This window comes from Anguilla rostrata, chromosome 1 (genome assembly GCF_018555375.3).
Source record: "Anguilla rostrata isolate EN2019 chromosome 1, ASM1855537v3, whole genome shotgun sequence".
NCBI lineage: Eukaryota > Metazoa > Chordata > Actinopteri > Anguilliformes > Anguillidae > Anguilla > Anguilla rostrata.
The window spans coordinates 26,607,306-26,629,774 of NC_057933.1; the positions used below are offsets into that span (position 1 = coordinate 26,607,306).

The window sequence follows — 22,469 nt, forward strand, 5'->3', positions numbered from 1 at the left end:
CTTCTTTTCCAGTCGTACTGTGCGGGGTCCCTTGCCTCCTCCAGGTAAAAGGTACAGTAGAAAGCCAACACCTCTGGGAACAGGAACCTCGTTGGCAGGGAGAACAAAGAGCCTGAGCTATCCCTGCTCAGAGAGAGCCCCTCCCTAACACAGAGTGCTCAGGCCGTCGTCATCAAAAACAGCAACCGGCCCAGAGGCCTAGCCACCGCAGCGCTGGCCAGCTCTCCGCCATTGATTATCAATGCCGGTCGTCACCGAGGGTGGGCGGTGCGCGCGGCAACCAGCTGAGGGCTGGGTCTATTCACACCGCGAGCGGGTTTTTGTCTCCGTGTCACACGTGAGGCTGTTTTTTCTTTCCGGCAGATTAATTCCCTCGAGACAAACAGCAAACACCATCCCCGCTAATCTACTGAAACAGAAGCGCTGGCGTGCATTACACACACCCACACGCACACTCTTAAAGCTCACACTCACGCACAGACGGACAGACAGACACACACACACACACAGGCGACAGAGAGACAGACACATGCACGCACGCGCACACACAGATGACAGACAGACAGACACACACACACACACAGGTGCACAGACAGACAGACACACACACACACACACACACAGGTATACATAATACTGCCTCTATCTCCCAGGGCAAGGCAGAATAAATCTCAGTTTGAAAATAGCAGCCAGTGAGCCACAGTAGGGCTCTTATGAACTGCCCTTCAGCCCATTTCTGAGGGCACACCCTGCTGAGCTCCAGAGCCACAAAAAGAGACAAGGTGTGTGTGTGTGTGTCTGTGTCTGTGTGTGCGTTCTCAGGAAACCTTCCAATGACGGGGGCCCACTGACATATGAGGTCAGTCTGTCCAGCCTCTACCTCACAAAAACACCACTCTGAGAGAACAAACGCCAAAACATGTTCATTACAAGTGCCAGTAAACAGCATCACCTCCAGCAGATATTAACACCTCTTTCTCCTGTGGCCATACTAATTCAAACAGGTCACTAGCTGTGTTGCGTGATGTTTTTGAATCAAAGGACCTGCCACTGCTCATCAATTTTGCTAATTAACCGTGAAATAAAGTGGCCCGATGAATAACCGTCTCACCAAACTTGCCCCGAAGAAAGACAACTTCACAGCAAAACCTTGGAGGTCTTATTGTGTCTGGAATAAGGAATATTTCCAAAACAATGGCCACAGCAAAGCTAAACTGTCACAGACAGAGCATGCTATTCAAAGGATAATTACTGTAGCCAAATAGACTGCAATTACCTGGGTTATCTAGCAACCCTATAAGTTACTGTTAGCCCACGTGCAAGGTCACTGCTCTCCTAGCTTGGTGAAATTCCTTAGCATGGTCTCCATAGCACTCTTTACATTGCATGTTGAGTCTTAATAAAGTATCATTATTTTAAGGGGCTTATGCTTACAAACATTCCTTTAGAAGGCTAGAGGGAATATTATTTTTTGGAGAATTTCATTAGAACTATTCGTATGCACTTAACATTTTGTTTGACTGTGGTAATGAAACAAATCTGGCTCGTTTGTGAATCTCAGCCTTCGACGACCGGGCCGGACCTTTTGAGAAAGCATCTAAACTCACTGCTGAACTGTCATATACTCAACCTGAGTGTTAAACAACGCGTTGCATCTGCCTGTTCTTTTGAGAGAAATATCATAGAAACAAGACCAGGTCTAAACCTAGTATATGGCTGGACCGGCTGACCAATGGTGTGACGTCATAACTCGGCTGACCAATGGAGTAACTTCATCACTCACTCAGTCAGTCACAGACATTCCCGTTTGTAGGGCTGGCCCCGCTGTCGCGGTCCAGCCAAAAAAACACTCCACTGGCGGTATTAAATAAATAAAAGAATTTTATTTCACCGACTATTCCGGTAGGAACGCCACGCACGGCAGCCTGCGTATTAGCAAGCCACTCTGCGGACCAGTTACCCCGTTAATCCCGCTGAACGCGTTTCATAAACACGCATTAACGCACCGGAGCGCTTCGTTTCCCCGTCGCAGGGGCGTGTAGCCGCCGCTCACACGGCTCCGTGAAAAAGCGGCCGGATCGCGTTTCGTCCTCGGTGCCCAACGACGTCGTGAAAAGCTCGAGTATCTCATTCAGCGGCAGCGAGGGGGGGGGGGGTTCGGGTTACAGGCGGTTCAGCTAAAGAAACTCGGCTCACAAAAGGCCAGGGGGAACAAAACTTTGCTCCGCCCCGCCCTCCCTTTTGTTTTCGCAGTGTGCGCGCGCGGGGAGCGTCCCTGCGTGACTCGGCTCGGCGCTGCGGCCTCGCCGGTGCGGAGCGTCACCGGGGGGAGAGACGAGAGCTCTGTGAACAATGCGGAAAACAGAAGACCCCAGCTTTACGTACCGCATTTCCCAGAACAAGCACGTTCCCCGTTACCTAGCGCCCTTCATCCTAGGTAAAGGAGGACGTGGCTTTCCAAAGCTAATGCTAGCGCGTCAGTTTGTCGCTAAGGTTTCTCCACTTTCGAGCACGCCATCTATGATATTCTCAACCGCACTAATAACAGCTTTAATTGTGCAGTTATTAAAATATTATACTCAACACGCATGTAGTAGGCTATATCCATGCTCCGTTGGCTTGATGTATTATCAATGACCCGTTTGCTATTTGCAGCTCTGTACCCACCCATGCCCTTGTTGTTCAGCTATTATGAACTGCGTCTTGCATATCTTGTCATAGTTTTTTAAGTTCTTCTCTCACTACATAATAATACAACTAAATAATAACAACCTTAGGAAGAGATCAGATGCCCAATAAGTCATATGTAAGAAATTAGCACCTCTCCAGTCATGAACCAAATGATGCTGTTTCGGATCTTTCCAGTGAGCACGGTCTTACTAACTCTCTTCGATCTTTTGAACAAGGAGAGTGACCAGACCGACCGTGCCACCGGACGTCAGGCGGATTTGGATTGAAACCTAAATCCGGAGAATTTAGGCGTTCGGGATTAGATTTGGCAGTTGTGCTAATCCTGAAAGCGCCCCATCCTCCACCGCCATTAAGCACCCGGCAATCCATGAAATATTCACTTGTCCCATATGGCGTTCAGAGGCGGGCTTTGAACTTAGCTCCCGCAAAATGGAACAAGGCAGTAGGAACATCTTTTGTGTCATTGATACACCTTGTAAAACATGAAGTTCAAGCATAAAAGTTTGAATGACAGAACTGGCAGAGACGACAGCAGGTGTAAATGGGCGGGGCTCTGAAATCTGGCAGGCAGACAGCACATGACTGGAATGCAAGTGTAGCTTTTTTTTAAATCTACGTCGAGCGTATAAACGTGTTTAACGCCATCCTGTCCAGAAAGCCTAACGTGCCACGCCTTGTTTAAACCTCTTGCCTCTCAGACAACCGGGGGGGGGAGTGGGGGAGGAGGAGAAGGGGGGTTAGGGGGGGCGGTGTGCGGCGCCGGGCCCCGTTGCCGAGATACCGGCGTTGTGTTTTTCGGGAGAGCGGTTCTGGTTTTCCTGTGTTTGTTCAAGGACGGGCCTCCGAGGCCGCGCGCGAGCGGCAGAGGGGAGCGCTCGATCTCGCCGACGCGAAAGCCTGAGAGCGGTGAGGCGCCAATCTGAGCCGCCAATCATAACGCGCTTCCTGTGTCTCTCTCCTCTGCACGCGTGCAGAGACGAATGTTGACGCTGCAGATTGATCGTGCAAACTGCCAGAGGAGCTGAATTGGTTGTTAAGGTCCTCCCACTGGCTGACTATGCCCCCTCGAAGGGTGACTGAGTCATCCTTTTATAGCCCTCTTCCCTATGGGTACAAATAGCTACATTCTTTATGGTACTTTCAAGAAAATGCAAAGAAATTTGAACTGCAAGTTCCACTGCATATTTGGCACTTTTTGCGATTGGCAACTTCTGAGTGTGAAAAGTTGGTGGCAGAACTTAGGACTGTACTTTCAGTGTGGAGTCTAACATCTTGGTGTGCTGAGGCAGACCGAAACCTGACTTGGGGGATTACCGAGAAAAACCCTCTTCTCAAAAAACTCACTTATGGGATCAAGGCATTAGCGAAACACATTACAAAAAGCCCATACAAAAAGCTACAAGGTCAAAATTGTAGGACATGAATTCCTGAGACAGGGCTTTAGGGCACCTTTCTGTAAATAACAGCCTCGTAGGCAAGGGAGTTAGAGAGAGAGGGTAACAAACTGCAGGTCGACCCCCCATTTCTTTATCACAGACCTCCACTCTGAATTAATCTTTTCCCACAAGCATCTATTCCCCTGCACTCCGGGACCACAATTCCCACAATCCCCTGACCGGAGAACCAGGAAGGAAGGGAACGGAGCAGAGGCCCCCTGAGTACGGGTGACTCTACGAGGTGGGGAGAGGCCACGGGTTCCTCAGGGTCTAACACGTCGCGCGACACGTACACACCCGGCTGTGACGTGGGCACGGACTCAAAGGAGGCACACAAAAGCCAGCCCCTCCTGGTTCAAACAAACAACAAAAACAATCTGGCTCGGGAGAAGTTCACCAACCCCACACGTTGCCATGGCGCACCAATTCAGGTTTTCAAAGCCTGCGTGTTGGGAGGGGAGCTGAGGTGAGTTGAAAAAAAAAATAGAGGGCAAAAAAATAATTTTAACTGAGATTCATACTAGTCAAATTAAACACTGACCTTTCAATGTGGACTGCATAGTTACAATGCACGCACTTCAGCACAATAAAAGTTTCCTCACAATTTACATAAAGGGAGGGTCAGACAAGATGCATTTCCTCATTAAGAGGGTCCTGAGCTCTGGAATTTTGGGATCCCCAGGTCTATACACGGTTACCGGGGCCTGCGTGTCGAGCTGGTGACAGCATTAACCCGGACTTGAGTGGACCAAGAGCAGCAACTGAGAAACAAAATGCCCACGGACGTGACCCGTTTAAAATGAATAGGCTCATTCAGCACGCGAACGCCTCACTTCCCTTAACCATGGCTCAGACATACTAAACGCACACCCTTACACAACCCGGTAGTCATGCTTTGAAGCACTCCAGGATATTAAGTTTGTGCACAAAGTGCTTTGATAATGTGGGGTGTGCCTCAGTCATGGTACAAATGTAATACTGAACTGAGCTCATGTATGCCCCTGATTATCAGAGCTATAAAGAAAATTACAAGGACAGGTGTGCCCTCTTGTAAAAAAAGGAGGTTTAGCAATTAGACTAATACGTACTGTTGTGGGTACAGAGCAAGAGACTCTATAATCTTGCCAGTGAGGAAAACTTATAACCGCATATTCTTGCAGAACTTTGTAATGATTGACAGTTTTTCTGCTATGACTCACATGAGCCAGATAAGACAGAACACATCACATGAAATGTGCTAGGCCCCATAATAACAGCATGTTTACTTACAGTAAGCTTTGGAGGCATTAAGATATGCTTCCCGTAAATAACCAAAAATAAGATATTTAAAAATACATTATAATTAATACTAATACCTACAACCAAAAACAGTGTAATACAATATAATTTTCTTGATAATTAATAATGGGACAGGGTCAACAGCACTCGGCACCCTTTGGCTTAGGCACACCCCAACTGCAATGGCACACACACAAACACACAAACAAACAAACAAACAAACAAACAAACAAACAAACCACCTGAACCCAGACAGTGTCAGGTCTGAGGACACCGCCTTACCATAGGCAAAGATAGCATATGAACTCAACACTTCCCCAAGGAGAGCACAAGGCCCCCCCCTCCCCACCCCCCATGTTCCCAGCCCCCGTGCCCGCCTCACGAGCAGCACCACTGGGGCACACCAGATCCCTCCTGATGAGACTCTTCCACAGCGATCTTCCACTCTTCCCACCGCGCTGAGGAGAGGTAGTCAAGCTCCGCTGACTAATTAAGCCCTGGATACACGCCCGGTCCAAATATGGGCAGCCACGCGTTCGAAAATCCAACAGCAAAACCGTTTGGTTGTGGACGGACGCAGAGGGCACATATTTACAAATCAGCCCTCAGGTATCCGCAGGGCTTATACGTACACGCTCAAGCGACCGCAAGCAGACGGTTAACCGCGTATTTTGAACGACGTTGTTATTTTCAAAATGTAAACTGCGGTTCATCGTGTACCGTTAAACCAGTTCGAGGGAAACGCTAACGCCGCCGCCACCAGCTTTGTACCTCATTGACACAAACGATCCAACGGCTACAACGGGGCAGACGGAATTTGAGCTCAACTGTTTTTGTTTACCTCTGGCTGTGAGGACAGGTGGAGGAACTGCCTTGCCGCCCTTTGGCGTTTGCTTTGCTCTTTTTGTGAATGACCAGAGGACGGAATGCTCCAATTGCAGGCCAGGGCACCCTGGTGCGGACACAGCTAGAGAGCGTTAGAGGAGGGTTGCTACTTCCAAGTAAAATTAACAGGTTTCCCCGGTTTCATTCGTATACATAAGTTAATGAAAATACTTAAATTTGAATGGAAAATTGTGTGGAATATGTGCACTTTTCCTGAACAGCAATCCTTCGAAGCTTGGCCTAATTAAGTGTTTCGCGGCCATGAATTCCATGCACTTCCACATTGCCTACAGCCGTTACTTCACAGAAAACTTAATGGATTATGTTCAGTTTTGAGTACAGGCATCTGAATGAATGAATAGCTCTGTGTGCAGAAGTTGGCCGTTGTGCTTCCTCGTTCAGAGACCCCGCCCCCGACGTCAGCAAAGCCCCTCCCCACCCATGTGACACACTCACTGGCTGAACTTTGTTCCTTAACACACTTGGAGCCACAGTGCTTGGAGTGCACAAGCACTCACATAGAACTGTCCATAACATTCCAACGAATGGTCAATGCCCCTAAATCCGTTCCTAAAACATCCGTTCCCCGCCCCTCTGGGGACCACAATCACAACCTCAGAATGGCACTGCTGTAAAACAGGATAACACACTAATATTAGCAACGGACAAATAATCCACATCAGAATGGGCCGAGAATGGGCCGATCTGCCAGATGAGCACAAATACCACCTTACAAAGCAAGTCGTAAACTTCTGACCTTTAACGGGGTGGAGAAGTTCCTGGCATCAGGAGGAATCAGTTACCAGAAATACCAAAGAAACACCACAGTACTTCACAGTGCTGTTGAATGCTCTCCAGAAATATTACCCGCCACTGCCCATAATTTGTTTTGTCACGGCAGTACAACGGTTCGGGAACTGGCCTCGTAACCCGAAGGTCACAGGTTCTCTTCCCAGGTAGGACGCTGGCGTTGTACCCTGGAGAAAGGTACTTAACCTGAATTGCTTCAGTATACTGTACATGCAGCGGTATAAATGTTGCTGTGGATAAGAGTGCTTGTCTGCTGATAGTAAACCTCAGTATGTATCCAAGGCTAAATGGCAAAAATCTGTCTCATCCAAGGTTTAAACTCTACACCGTATTATAAGCTATTTAGCATTTTGGCTCACGCCATTTTGAACAGAGCCCAGCGCCCATACAAGTACAAGATCTTTATATGACAACCGACCCCAGGGTTCCCACTCCTATCAGGTATATATTTTCTGTGACTTCTAAATGTAAGGATGTAAGGATAAAAGTATGATTTTCAATAGTCAGGGCAACCTTGAGCTACGGGGCTGCTTTTTTGAGACAAGTTTGCATCTCCACAGGCACAGCCTGATGACTAATAGTAGCGGAAGAAATATACAAACCAGGGCCCCATTTGTGTCAGCATACTGATTTGATGGCAAGTGAGATCAAAACAGTGAGCTGCCCAATTTTTTAGTACTATCAGCACACTTATTTGATTGTAACTGAAATCCTGCTACTGATTTTTGAAAGAAAAATCTGTGAATCCTTTACAGAAACAAATCATTTTCCATGACTGTGAATTTGAACAGTTTCCATTACGTCTGTGCTACATTCCAGGATATTCATAATGGGAACTTCACAATGTTTACAGGTCAAGAGTTAGTATCTGTTAAGGCACTGATATTGGAGCACATGCCAATATAATGAAAGTATATCATCATCTAGAACAAGTTCAGTGGTACATGCAGCTGATTTTGAGTTAAACTGAGTCATTAGCCCCAATGACTCAGTTCAATTCTAAATTGTATCATTTTCACACGCAATCAAGTATCTCTTTGCTATAAACCTACGACCGAAACATCCCCCAACTTTATGGAACCATCTATATCCAGGAAGGGAAATTGCTAATCCAAAACCTAGCTGACAGCAGGGTTATAAAACATAAAAATAAAAAATAAATTTGAACAAATCTCAGATAGGTATGCCTATGTGTTGTTTCCCATTGGAAAACACCACTGTTATAATGTATCGTCAATTCAATGTTGTCACGCATGTATTGCATGTGTATTGGTATGTGCTGCTTTCTAGCCAGGGGCCCTTCAAAAAGACATGACAATCTCAATGGGGCTCTCTCTCTGATAAATAAAGGGAAACTAAATAAAAAAAATAAAACTTGGCGTTCTTCTAAATGGAGGCCGAAATCGTATAGCAGCCAGTCACGCTCCCCAGGCTCAGCCATGTCTCCCTCCCCTAGTCTCCCTTCACTGACTACCGGCTCACATGAAATTCAAGACATTGGCGCTAGCCTATCAGACAGCTAATTATACGTTCAAAAGATCATCAGTCCATAGGAACCGGACCATTCCGTTCTGCAACCATTGTCCACCTGGCCCCTCCCCTCCTCCTAACATACACGCCCCACCCACTACTTTCACTGTGCAATGTCTTCAAAAGGTTGAATTTCTTCCATTACTACCTTGAAAATAATAATACAGAGAAGTGAAACTTTTACTTGATGAAAACAATCATGAGAAAAAATGCATCTGTTTGAAGAGTAGTAAAGAATCAGGAGGACCAACTGGCAGTTGAATAAAAACATAATTTGGGCCTCGTGCCCAAAAGTCGTGACCAGACAGGTTCTGTGGCCGCAGGGAAATCCTGCTGAGGACAATACGGATATGCCGCATACCGAGATTTATTGCGGCAATGATTGGCGTTTTGAGTGTGTTTCTCCGGTGAGGTTTTTAAGGTTGTATTCCTGGTTGTAATCCATTAATCTCCCACACAAATTTCACTTAATTTTTTTTCTAAAAATATCATGTGCAAAGAATAAGAACAACAATTAGAAATGATAAAGCAGAGGCCAAGACGTCCTCCCTCCCCTTAACAACAGCCCTCTAACTATGAATGATGTGAGTCAAATAGTTTCCAGATTACAGTATTATTATGATTATGATTATTATTGTTATTATTATTACAATATTAATTAGTTATTTCAAGTGACATTCAGAAAAAAGTAACGAGTATATGCACCAGACACAAATGATATACAAAATAAAATTTTAAAAATGTAATGTTTTTCTACAGTCATATTTATGAATACTGCAGCCTACTTTGACGTCCTATGATTCTATCTTGGCTATAATATTTAATTTGATTAAATACAATTGTTAGAAATTGTTAGAATTCCGTTCCCTTTTAAGACAATGTAACACAACTATATCTCCCCATTGGGGATAATACAAGGTATAGCCAACTTATCAACAAATGTAATAATATTAGGCCTACATAAACACATTAGCGTAGCGGTTCGCAACCACCAACACTGGGATTCAGGCAGAGGTGTGTGTGGAAGCACTGGCTGGGGTAGGTTACCATGGAGCTAAAAGCCCCGCCCCCATTACCCCAGACAGCCCAGTGCTCACTCCCACACAAGTATGTGGAGCTGTTCTGCCTCAAATCACCAAACTCAAAAAAGGAGAAACGCCAAGTTGTCCAAGCAGTCAGCTTCAATACCGTACATTTTTACATCCGACTAAATTACACCGTTGAGGAAACGACGCTTGAAATGATTTCTCAACCTAAAAATTTGGACTCCTGATTACTAACTTCTGCTGTTTTCTCCTAAAATTAGTTCAACTGGAAGTGTTTTCCTAAGAAACCAGCCTACTGCCCGTTCTAAAATGACTATAATTATGGTCTGTGCGTTAAAAAACAACAGAAGATTCTATACTTAGAATGAGCTATAATGCACATAGTGAAACTGCCCAGAGATATTTGTAAATCTCAAGCTGGATTAAATACAGAAGCTAGTTTAAAAATAATGAGTGCTACAAAAACTGCTGTCTGTCAGATAGGGTTCAACTGTGAGGTCTTATCAGTGTCACAATCGCACCAATTAGCCTAGTGTTAGCCATGGGACCCTGGGAATCACAATCTATCGAACACAAAGATGACAGCAGATTATGTGATTGGTTAGAGTATAACCGCTCATATAGCAGACCTTTAATATTATCAAACACAATTAGTAACACTTGCATTAGTTAACAATAATGAGTTTCCCAAAAATATTCTACACACACCGGACACATACATATAAATACATATGCCCACGAGGCGGGTACTAGAGCTGAAATAAAAGTTTGTGTGTGAAATGACTTTAAGGATATCGTGCATATCACAATAAACACAGTTGCATGTACAATTCACACTTTCTTTTACACAGTCTAAAAAGAGATACGCTGTTGCTCTCATGTTTGCTTAGTTGCTGGCATGAGGTAACAACAAAACATGTCTTTTCATCTCCTAAAGTTAGATGTCAAATTGGATGTATGGCCAGACAGCCATCTTTGAACTAGAGCCCAACCGATACATGGGACGACCGATATAGAAGCCAATCTTCACATTTTTTAACCATGTCTGTATTGGTAATCAATGACAGCATGTAGCGGCTCTTTTTTGTGACATGAAAGTAGCTGGCTAATGTTTATGGTAGATGGCTAAATAGCAGATGGCCAGCTCAGTCTGAGAACTGATCGACAGCAAGCTAACAGCGCTAGATAGCGGAGTGCGAGTGAGTCGCAAGCGGTCCACACGTCGGCAAAGACGCACCAGCTATGCTGAAGCCTTTAGCGGTCCAATGGCAGAAACAGCCATTTTGGCTCATTGGTTTTCCATGAGCCCGCTGGCAGATTCATAGCATTTTCAGACAGTTTCCCACTTATTCTCTGGTTATGGTTATACACTTTGTTGTACGTCGCTCTGGATAAGAGCGTCTGCCAAATGCCTGTAATGTAATGTAATGTTATTCGCCGCTTGTTTATCAGTGATTATAGTCAGCAAGCCACTGCTGGACCTCCGCTCATTAGTAAGTAAATGTGTTTCTCAACATGCGAACTGACACAAAGCATTACTTTTGTTTAAACAGTTTTCTACCACAATGGGGAACACCTGTGAGAGCAAGAGGAACTCCCTGGCAGGTGCAAATGCAGAGAAGCCATGCTTCGTGTTTCATATTGTGTCACTAATTGACAGGCAGTATCTATGGTCAGCAATTGGTTGACATTCAACACACAGATGTTTAGCCTATACTTATGTCACAATGTTCAGTGTAGAAATGCTAGACACAATGCACAACATGTGAATGTTAATAACAAAATATTCTTCAATTAAAGCTACTTGTTTTTAAAAAATCAGCCTTTGGAGTACTTTTGCATCATCGTATCAGTGCAAACCCAGTACACAATTCACACAGAAAGGTCTATTTTAATTTTATCTAACTCAAAAATTCACTTTATCATTAGCCATAACAGTGAATTTTCCCCCTCTAAAATCAGCATTGTATCTGTCTCAGAAATCCAATAATGATCAGGTTCCACGTTTAACTACCACCTAGTAAAGCTTCCACATGCCATACAGACGCAGACACACATACACAGCACTCTATGGTGGAGAGGCATTCAAACCACGCCGAGAGGAGAGCCAAACCACCAGGGAAAAAAAACCTCAGAGCTTTTGCTTCGCTCTCAAAACCCAGAAAAAGGACCCGGAACAGGAAGAGAGCAAGTCACCTGATAGTAGTTTTTGATGTGCCTGATTATAATCTTGAGGTTTTGCGCTCGTAGGTTGAGGTCATTGTTGACGTGTTTGTTCACTCGCTGGTTTGTGGGGCTGGGGTCGCTACGGAGGGGAGAAAGAGAAGCAGAATTGGAATTAAACACAGCAAAAAATGTTTTTCATAGAGATATCCATACAGCAACATCCATAACCCGCCCCCCCTCCCCCCAATTCTCACCCATTCTATTACACCACATAATGATATACAGATTGCTTCTCGCTCTAGTTAAGGAAGAGATTAGTGCAAAATGCAAGGTAAGGGGAAAAATGAAGATCCTGAGACTATATCTCTGTCAGAAAAATTATGATCATGAGACGTATCATGTACAGAGAGTAGAGGCACAAACCAGACCGAAAGACTCCTTAAAACTGCGCTGGAGTAGCCTATATGGGTCCTGGACAGGCGCTAGTTTCCTTCATTTACATTTGCTTTGTGGCAACCGCATGCAAATCCTGCCAGTTTGGCTCAGCATCCTGTCTCTCTGAAAAGGCCTTAGTTAGCTGTGACGCAAACATTTTTTTTCCCCCCCTACTCCTTTTTTCACTTTTAATTTATTTAGACTCTACTTTTCCTTTTCCTTTCTACAGACTGCAGTGAGTTTAGGCCTCTTCCCTTGCTGCTCTCGCTAAAAGGGGCAGAGGGGTTTTAAAGGGGAAATGTACTGCGTCAAAGGTGAAGCAGCATCCAGACCCCGTTCTGCAGGAAGTCCCTTCCCTAACCCTAACCCTAACCCTAACCTTGACGGGTTTCACAGGGTTCCCAATCTCACCAGTGCCCCCAATTTCCATCCCCCCACATTCAATAAGCAACTGCACAGTAGGATGTGTGATGAGCAGGCCTTTAATAAAGCAGGAGACCGAAAATGAAAGCTGTCCCAAGATCACCTCTGGCCTCCCCAAATCATCTCGAACAGAATGTTGATCCTGATCTAGGATCAGATACTCAGGTAATAATTTACTGAAAACAAGGAAATACATTTTTTTAAAGGTTACCTTAAAACTACCTCTACCAAAGTGTTATTTTTCATGAAGTGTTATGTTGTTTATTTTATTCTTACAAATTTGCATGCTTCCAAGACTTTTCAAGGACAATGATAATTGTGGTTTTATGGAATGAAAGTTTATGGAATGAAAGGAACAAAAACACATCCTTTTTATGTTCAAGGGCAACAAAAACTTCAATATCAGTGTAGGGCTGAACTCCACAGCGTCTCCTCCCAGAGACGAGGGGACTGGACTCATCTCAGAATGGGAGCCGCTGCTGGTGTGGTGGAAGGGCTTTGCAGACAAGGTGACATATGGCACGCCATTGTTACCCAAACATTAGCCCCCCCCCCGACCCCCTCTTTTTTTCTCTGCACATGGCAACGCAGACGTGACGTAGGCGCATCCCCGCGGGGAGATCACGCGTGACGGAGTGACATACGTGCCCCGTGTGCATTGTTCTGAAAAAGGTGTCCCTCCAGCAAACCCCTCCGCCCCCCCTTGTAATATTTTCTTTGTCTTGGGAGGGTAGGAATTTAAGCCCACTCATTATAATCAGGGGGGAGAGGGGAGGGCGGGGGCTGGGGTCTGTGAATGCGGGTTAAAGGACGGTGCGGTGGGCGGCGAAGGGGGGGGGGGGGGGGGTCGGACCGTTAGCACAGCTGGGTGGAGCACAAAGACACAGACGCTTCAGAGAGGGGGGGGGGCAAGAGACAAAGACAGAGAGACAGTGAAAGAGAGAGAGCAAGAGGCAAGAGAGAGAGAGAGACGAAAAGGGGAAAGGGAGAGAGAAGGAATCAGGCGGGTGTCCATTGCCATTCCAGGAATAAATTAACTGCCATTTAAAAGGGTGTACTGTAGAAATGGCAGAAAATGACTGAGGGCCTCCATAGTCCACTCAAAGAGCCCACATATAAAACATGTAATTAGCATTTACACAGCAGTGAGCTCACCCAGGCCCCTGAACTCCACGGGGCCACTGACAGGGCCAGTCTACACCTACGCGATGGATGGACCCAAACGTTCTATTCACATGCTGGTCCCACAGTTCACTTAAATTCAATTCTATTTTGCTTGTATAGGCTTAGAAGTTTTTAAAGAGATAACGTCACAAAGACGCTTTACGGAAAAACAGGAAGTAGGAAATTGGGAAAGATGAAGCTTGAACCCCACAAAAAACAGTCAAGTGAGGTTTAAAAAAATGGAGAGAAAACACTCCCCAGGAGGACGACCCCAGCTATCGAGGGGGAGCCCATTCCCCACCGCCCAACTGGACATCACTAGTTAAAGACAATGCTAATACGGGAGATAATAGGATGAATTTATCAGAGCAGATAATCATAATAGAGAGTTGGGCAGATTATAGCGTGAGGTATTAAACTAAATGTAAAATGACACTAGCAAAAAAAAATAGCATATTAATATAGAGGTCAAAAAAAAAAACCAGGCGATACATCTAGGCCTCCAGGCTGCATCGTGGCATCTGTGCGTTGCATTGTACGCGCTAACGCGTTCTACTTTCGGCAAATGCAACGCTCCGAGCTAGCTGGGTGTGAGTCACCCTCCCCCCCACCCCTTGCCCCCCCGCCAGCCTGACCCACCTTTAACCTCGCCGGTCACATGTGTCACATTCTCTCTCTCTCTGCGTCTCCCGTGGCAACAGCCCGGTGCTCAGGGGTCAACAGGCCTGTCGTTACCCATGAGCATCCCCCAAATTGATTGCGGGAGTGCAGAAGCCGCATCGGACAAACGACTGTCCGGGGGGAAACGAGTAAATCCCCTCCCTAACATTTGTCAATAAAAAATGTGCTTAAAACGCAGCCACGTTCTGAGATGGCAAAGCGACGGCCGTTGGCAACGCCTCGCAACGGACGCAGCTGGTCCAGTTGCCGCTGCGGGATTAGCGGGCACGGAATGACTTAGCGCAGAGGCGCGTCCGACAGCCGCATGGCTCGCCGAAAAGAAGGGCGTAAGGGGGTAAAAAACGCGCCGGGCCTGTCTGTTAAACGGGCGCACTCAGGCTCCCAGAGGCCAGCGGTTCATTCCGATGGATAGCCCAACCCGCCCACGGCTCCGTTTTCAAATATTTCACAGAGAGCGGTTAGCCCAGCGCTACTGGCACTAGACGTTAATGGCAGAAGCAGCACGTTTGCAGAAGTGCTCTCAAGTTCGGTAATAAATTACGACTCCGCACACAGCCAAGAGGCTCCCGTTAAGGAGAGTGAACAAATTTTCAGAGGATCCTGTTTATGGTTGAGCAGCTGAGTCCATCACAAACTGAATTCCACTGTTGCCGTAATGATCACTGAGGACCCCCTCAAATCTTAAGAGAACCGTCGCTCCAAGGGGCGTGCCAATAGAGGAATTCAAGGCCTGTTCTGATCTATATTCTCTCACCAGCATCTGTTGGCGCATCTACAGTTAACCCAGCAATATGCAACGCTGCAGCCCCTCAGTTGAGTGTTTGAAGGGATAGAGGGACGCCATGTTAGTCGGCATGGCGACAGGTCACAGACCGGACTGCCACAGCGTAATAAGAGACTCGTGCTGGCTCTGACATTTGCATCATTTCAAACCGCCAGACTGGAGTTTTCACAAGACTTATTCATGCACGGCAACCCCAGCTGCATGACAGCACGACTATATCCTGCATACCCGCCGGACCGGGAGTCAGCAGGACTGAACCAGCTTCACAGTGCTGCTTCCTGCTGAAGTGTCCTCTCACAGGAAGGACAAGAAATAATAACAGAAATTACAATTACAACTGATTACAATAACGTATTATCATTATATTACTACGAATACCGTTTCTGATAACATTAGTAACACATAAACAATATTAACAGTACCGCTCGACACATTTTACTAGTTACACTGATATCACTGTCATAAGTTAACAGTGAGGAAGTACCGCAGTACCGCTAACATCGCTATCACTTTCACTGAATGCCATCCGCTAAAAGCCGCGGGGCATCCAGTTGTTCGCTCGGCCTCTGAAAAGAAGCCCTTTGATTGGGATTCCAGACGCATGGGAAAGGAGGCGTTTCTCCCGTCCGGAGGGTCTGACTCATCCTCCCCCCCTCGCATTCGGGCTGCCCCGCATGCATCACGGGCCCCGCGCCTCTCCGCTGACTGCTAAACAAAACAGACGGGTGCGCTGTGCAAATCTCCCCCCCCCGGGGCCCGGAGAAGAGACACCGCCGTCAACGTAGCACGCTTAACGCGACGTCACTAAGACACAGCCCGCCGCTCGGCTACGGAACGCCACGTTTAAGAATTCGAGGTCCGTTTTTCTTCTCCTCCGAATGCAAATACTGCCACCCAAATATGGCACCATTTAGAGTAAAATACACGTGAATGAGCGGGAAGTCGAACCGATTCAGCGTCCTCTCCATTCTCAAAACGGCTCTGTCGTATTCTACTTAGGCAGAGGCAGTTATTCGAGGCGGAATTAAAGACGAGGTTTCGAGACGAGGCAAAAACGAAGTCATCACACTGTCTGGATTACACCCTCCCTCCAGCTTCATCACTAAAGCAGGTGCTGCTCACGCACACTTCTCAAGCAACATCTGCTTCAGTGATGCACCGCTGCCAAATCACGCCAAAAGTAAACACACCGACCAATCATCTGTCAACATGTGCAAACACTGGCCAATCATACTCTCTCACTCTCTTTCTCTCACTCGCTCTCTCATACAATCACACGCAGAGCTGCTGCTTACATCTGTGTCATGATCTTGTGCAGGAAGACGCCATCCACGAGGTCCATGAACATGGAGAGCTTATCCTCCGAGCCGTTACCGAGAGGCCCCAAGGTTTTCACCTGCAGAGAGAGAGGGATTTATCAGTCAAAAATGAAAATACCATCGGAGGAGAAAACCAGGTCCTCTAGCAGCCAAAAGTCATGGCCTGCCACCGCCTGAGACACTGAATGACCTTTTGCATGTTATGTAGAATTTGTTTGGTATTGCTCTTCCAGTAATTTTTTCAGTGAAATGTTAAATCAGTTGATACAGCCTACTTCCTAGTTCTTTTTAAAAAGAGAAAGAGGAGGGATGCTGAGATATTGCTTTTAGTAGCCTATGTGTCATTTTGTTTTTGTAAAAAAAAATGCTATGCAAACACAATCTTGTTCACAGTCATGCTAATTTTTATTTTAACCAAAAGACAGACAGAGAGATGATGAAGGCATTAATGATACAGGACCTATGACAAGTCATCTAATAGAGAACACCTAGCCTACACGGTTTCAAAAATAGTTTTCGGTCACACCGTGCGCACGCACATTTCTGCATACAGCACTTCTGAAACCTAGACTGCGTGATAAAGAAAAAAAAAAAACACACCATATGAAACCACTTCATAACTGAAAATTCCTCATTTGCATGTGGGCCCGTCGAGCGAAGAGTTACGAGAGGACGACTGCGTGTGGTCAGCTCACAGACGAGACGAGACCACTGCAGCGCGGGAGGGATTCGCAAGTCCTCACAACGCAGGCCTTTTTTCCACATTCCAACTCTCGGCACACTTAGGTCTGTCACCAGTTACACTTTCTCTCAGCAGAGCGACACTGCCCTGCGTCATTATGCGGTCCGTATATCACTTTACCGCCCAGGGCCTCGTTAGAGGACAGCGGCGGGGATCAAAGCCCCAGAGGGGCCGGGAATCTCCCCTCTCTCAGGATGAAAGGGGTCAGAGAGGGCCTCACGAGGCTTGAATACTGCTTTATGGGGACATACAGGAGATACCCTTTCCCCTGTGTCAAATCGCTACTTTTTTTTACCCTCTCTTAAAGCGTATCGTAAAGAGTCGACGAGCCGTCCTTACAGCCCTGCTGTAGCCTATCAGCTGGGGTTCCGTTTCAACCCACTAAGCAGGCTTGGGGAGGCGTGTGCGCGCGCGCGCGCGCACACACGCACACGCACACATGCGCACACACACACACAGACAGACAGACACACACAGTCTCTCTCTCCAAGATGAACATACACACGTACCCAAACACACACACAACCACTCAAAATCTTAATTGAGCCCATGTGCAGGCTTTTGCATTGAAATCCAACTGGGACTCGCAACTCTTAACCGGAATGACTGAGTCAAAGCTGTAAAAACAGGCTCCCGACCACCACATCTGGGCAGCTCTCGCGAGACAAATCGTTCAACAAGTGCAAAACCTGAATCTTCACGAGGTCCCCTGCACACCACGCCATCCTGAAATGTCACTCTTTCTGCTGTTGAGGGGCTGGAAAGGCAAATGCTAACCTTATTAAATTCACAACCAAGGCGTGCTCTCCACATCATGCACTCCAAAGAGCACGCTCCAAAGCACGCACTACAAAGCGTGCTACAAAGTGTGAAAAAAGGGTCGGCGACGAGCGGAAATGCCCTGCCAGGTGCACTCGTCTTCAGTTTCGCACTCAGTCACACTTCCTGCCCCGCTTGGCGATACACATCGTCAGGTCTCCCGCTGAAAAAGGACCCAAAGTCCATAAAGGCTGTTTAGTCTCAAAGAATGAAACTGCAGCTGGGACTAGTTGATTGACAGACGGAATAAATATAGAGGACTGAAGGGAGCAGTCACCCAGAGGTGGGCAATTCGGATGCATGTGCCCAATCAGCACAGTTAAAGTCATGTGATCGCAGTGCAATCTGCCAAATGTGCATGTGCGATGACACCACTTGTATGAAAAAGGCGCTTCTCCCAACACTGATGTAGAGGGACACAGGAGTCTAACATGAAAGAGAAAGTGCCAGGATCAACACTACTAGTTTAGCCTGGTTAAATAAAACAATAAAAGTCATCACACTCTCTCTGTGTAGGTATAGGCATACATGTCACTTGTCTGTGGAGCTCCATTTCTGCATAGCTGTGGCTTTTTAATATGGGATGCTGCTGTCGGGTGTGCAATTCAGGCAGGAGGCTTGGTGGGTGTGGGTTTGCCCCTCTGAGGAGCGGAGGGGGGCGCAGATTTAAGAACAAGAGAGAGAAAAGCAAAACAAAGACCGGGACAGGACAGGAATTGCCTACCGATTTGCTGGCCAAACAGGATGTGGGGTCAGGGTGAGGGAGAGTCCGGGCCGGTTCCTGGGGTTTTCACTGACCTTGAGGTCAAGTGACAGCGCAAGTGCGCTGGACCGGGCGCACCCGCTGTGCAGCGCTGCGGTTTTAGCGACTGAACTGAATTTGGTCCGGTTTTAAAACATGTACGGACATTAGCCTGGAACTCGCCGACAGAGGACAAATACTCAGCATACTAAAACCTCCCAGCATAGCACTCGTACATCAAAAGTTAGCAGCCCAGCTGTAAGTCAGGCTCAGATAATGAACAGGGTCATTATAGCCTACAACCGAAAAAAACTGCTTTTAAGAGAACTTGAAGTGTTTTTAACTTATATTTTTCAAGAATATTTTCTTGTCTTCAGACTTTGTATTTGTTTGTATGCTTTGGTTTAAAAAAAGCCCGATAGCTGGGATATTCATAATAAAACGATTCTTTGGGGGTGACACCAACGCACTTTATGACACTCGGGTACATGTATGGCACTCTACCATCGTACAGGGATACTGGCTTGATAAACGTAAGTTTACCACGGTGTTCATTTGCCGTTTGGGCCAATTTCAAGAAAACACATTGCGATTTCAATGCCTACGTATCCATCAAATATTTCAAAAGATAACAGTAACAGCTTATACGATTATGTATTAACAGTAACGATTATGAGGCTGGTTATTTTATTTGACATTTTCAAAAACACTGATTTTAATATGCTAAAACTAATCTTTGAATGTTTCGTTTAGGTAGAACCGCATAGGCCTATTCAGCAAATAAAGCAGCGCAAATTCAAAGTAGATCTTTGGACTTTACACTTTCGTCCTCTAACATGATTATTCACTTCAAAATAAATACTTTCCCCAATTGTCTGACGCAAAAGCACATCGGAACCTAAGCAGGAAATGTTACCCGGTGTTTAGGACCAGCGAGTGAGTAGGCTACCAATTTAATAATGTAAGACAGACTGATCAGAGATTGCATTTCTATATCTAATAAAACACTAAACGAAATAATTCAATCCAATGTCATACGATACTAGAATTTAGGCAGACTCGAGTCCACACCATTAGATCGGCTAAAATTTTCAATTAGAGTAGCCTATGCATATTGCACAATGCTGACATTATGATCTGGTTTAAAGACTGATTTGAATTCCACCTGAAATAGTGCGGTATGCTCAAACTAAAGTTAAAAAAATACTGATCTCCAAAAAAAAAAAAAAAAACTGTCGAGAAAGCTGACCAAGTCAGCCCCCATGTTAAACTCGCCCAATTTGAATTAGTAGCCAAGTCCGGCACACCATCGTTTGCAATTTCGCTCGTGGTCTACCCCGTATCAGCTCACTGGCTACGTTTGCCATAGCAAGGCAGGTGAACATGAAACCACAGCAGCGAACCTAGCTCCATCTTGCTAGCTGGCTGGCTGACTAGTGAAACACAATGGTAGGCTACTTACCCAAACCACCAGCGGGGAATCCAAAAAGTTGGCCATAAGTTCGGAAACCGTAACATCCATGTTTGAAGAGCTGTAATATCCCACGGTTAAACAGACAAATATCTTCGTGAGGGCTCAAATGCAGACACTCCAGAGGGCTAAGGATCCACGATATTACCATGCATGCTCGCTCCCCAGAGAACAATACCAGTTAAATCAGGCATCGCGCAGACCCGCCGTAGCCGGTCTGTGCACACTATCAAAACCCAGCTCAGTTTTTTTTTTGCTGTTCAATAATATCCACGTTGTTCCCTTATAGTGTCGGTTTACCGCTGGGTACCCCCAAAAAGTAGTGTTGCTTTTTAGTTAAAGTTCAAAAGTGCTCCCTCCTTTTTTCCAGTTCGATCAGTAGCCTATATCAAGCGCTGTTGAAAAATAAGTCCAAGCCGCATGACGAGAAAGTTAGCAGTGCAATACTGTATGCTTAACATATCAAATTTCCAGATCCTATTCCGTTCAGAAAAGTGTTCGCTTGGAGCCCAGCAAGAAAGCCACTTCCATTAGCCTATGTTAACTTAGCTAGTTGGCTATATTGTTGAAAAAAACTAGTCAGGCAGAAAGCAGAAGAAATGCCTTAACTGGAATTAGCTTGCCAGCCACCTGGCAAAAGATGAATCCCGATATCGTTGCACAATTGGTTACAGTTGAGATTGCCAGCTGCAATACGGAAGAACCAAAAAGTTACAAATATTACCGTTACGGCAACACTGATCAAGCCCACCTCCTCACCATTCAGCAAACTACCTCGCGCTATTTCTCTCAGCATCCAACCTGTAACCACAAGAGCGACATCCCTTACTGACGTCTCCCGTAACCAATCAAAACTCGACTAAGCCTTAAGTAGAATAAAAAACGAACCGAGCAGAGCATTGTCCGTGCAGAAAAACAAACCACCTGACAAAAGGACATAGGTTTAGGCTAATGTTTAACATTTTCAATCGCACCTTGTGCTGGTTTGGCTATGATATAACCGCCTCTGTAGTGCAGTTTAGTTACATTTTAAATCGAACCGCAATTAACCCAATTTACGTTGGCTACGTTTCTTGTATTCGTTTCTTAGATATGTAATTAAAGTTTTGCAGTTGTTGAAATTATTGTGTGAATGTATAAAATAATAAAAAGGAATTCAAGCGACATTTTTCTGCCAACTCTCATGAAAGTTGTCAACAACCCAACGTCTCTCTCCCCACCATTGTAATAAAGAAACGCCTCGGTGTCATTTTACCTGAACCGTTTAACGGCTCCTTAAATGCGTAAACCAAGCTCTTAAAACTAACTCTCTACATTTTAACTGTGTGATATTGTCTTCGGTTTCAAAATTTTAATAATATTCGTATCAAATACTACCGGGTGCCAAGGACTCGTCGTCCAAATATTTTATTTATTTATTTTATTGTATTCTGAACATATTGGGGATTCTGAGAAAATCTAATTTAAGAAAGTAAAATGTCAATTGTAATGGGAAGGGTAAGTGTACACATTTGAATATAATTGATAGTCAAAAATGATACAATGATATTTCAAAGTCTTTATTGTGTGGTGTAGCAGAGTCTAACTCACGTGGTCAGTAATTGGTGGAACACTGCAGTTACACAGTTAAGGTAGGTCAACTTGACGAAGTTGTCCTGGATAATGGAATGTGTATAATTGCTTAAATCGATATCTGAGAGAATTAAAATGAATGAAAATTATGAGATTCAAAATGAAATGAGAATTAAAATGATGTAGACATCCTCAGTAAGAATAATTAATTATTAACAGATACAGTAAATAGCATGTAGCCTACAAATTAATTGTATATGAAGGTCAGTTCTGCCCTCTCGTGGTCACTAGTAGCCTATGAAATCGGTGATATAGGTAGGCTATATACGGTAGGGCCAATACCGGCTTGTATTGTAAGTGACAATAAATGGTAGACAACATCAACATCAGCATCATTAAAATCCAAAGGAATTAATGGTGAAAAGGGGGTAAAGAAGGTATCTATCTATTTGAAAACCGACTGACAAAAGTAACA

At 45.4% G+C, this 22,469-nt stretch overlaps 1 protein-coding gene across 1 annotated transcript in view; it reads right to left on the reverse strand.

Annotated features, from left to right (window-relative positions):
* Positions 1-21,276, reverse strand: part of ccdc88c (coiled-coil domain containing 88C) — a 74,868-nt gene extending 53,592 nt beyond the window's left edge. The window contains 3 exon segments of the mRNA XM_064332357.1: positions 11,873-11,981; positions 16,625-16,725; positions 20,414-21,276. Coding sequence (XP_064188427.1) covers positions 11,873-11,981; positions 16,625-16,725; positions 20,414-20,473 — 270 coding nt within the window. The 5' untranslated portion in view covers positions 20,474-21,276.
* Between the last annotated feature and the right edge of the window lie 1,193 nt (positions 21,277-22,469).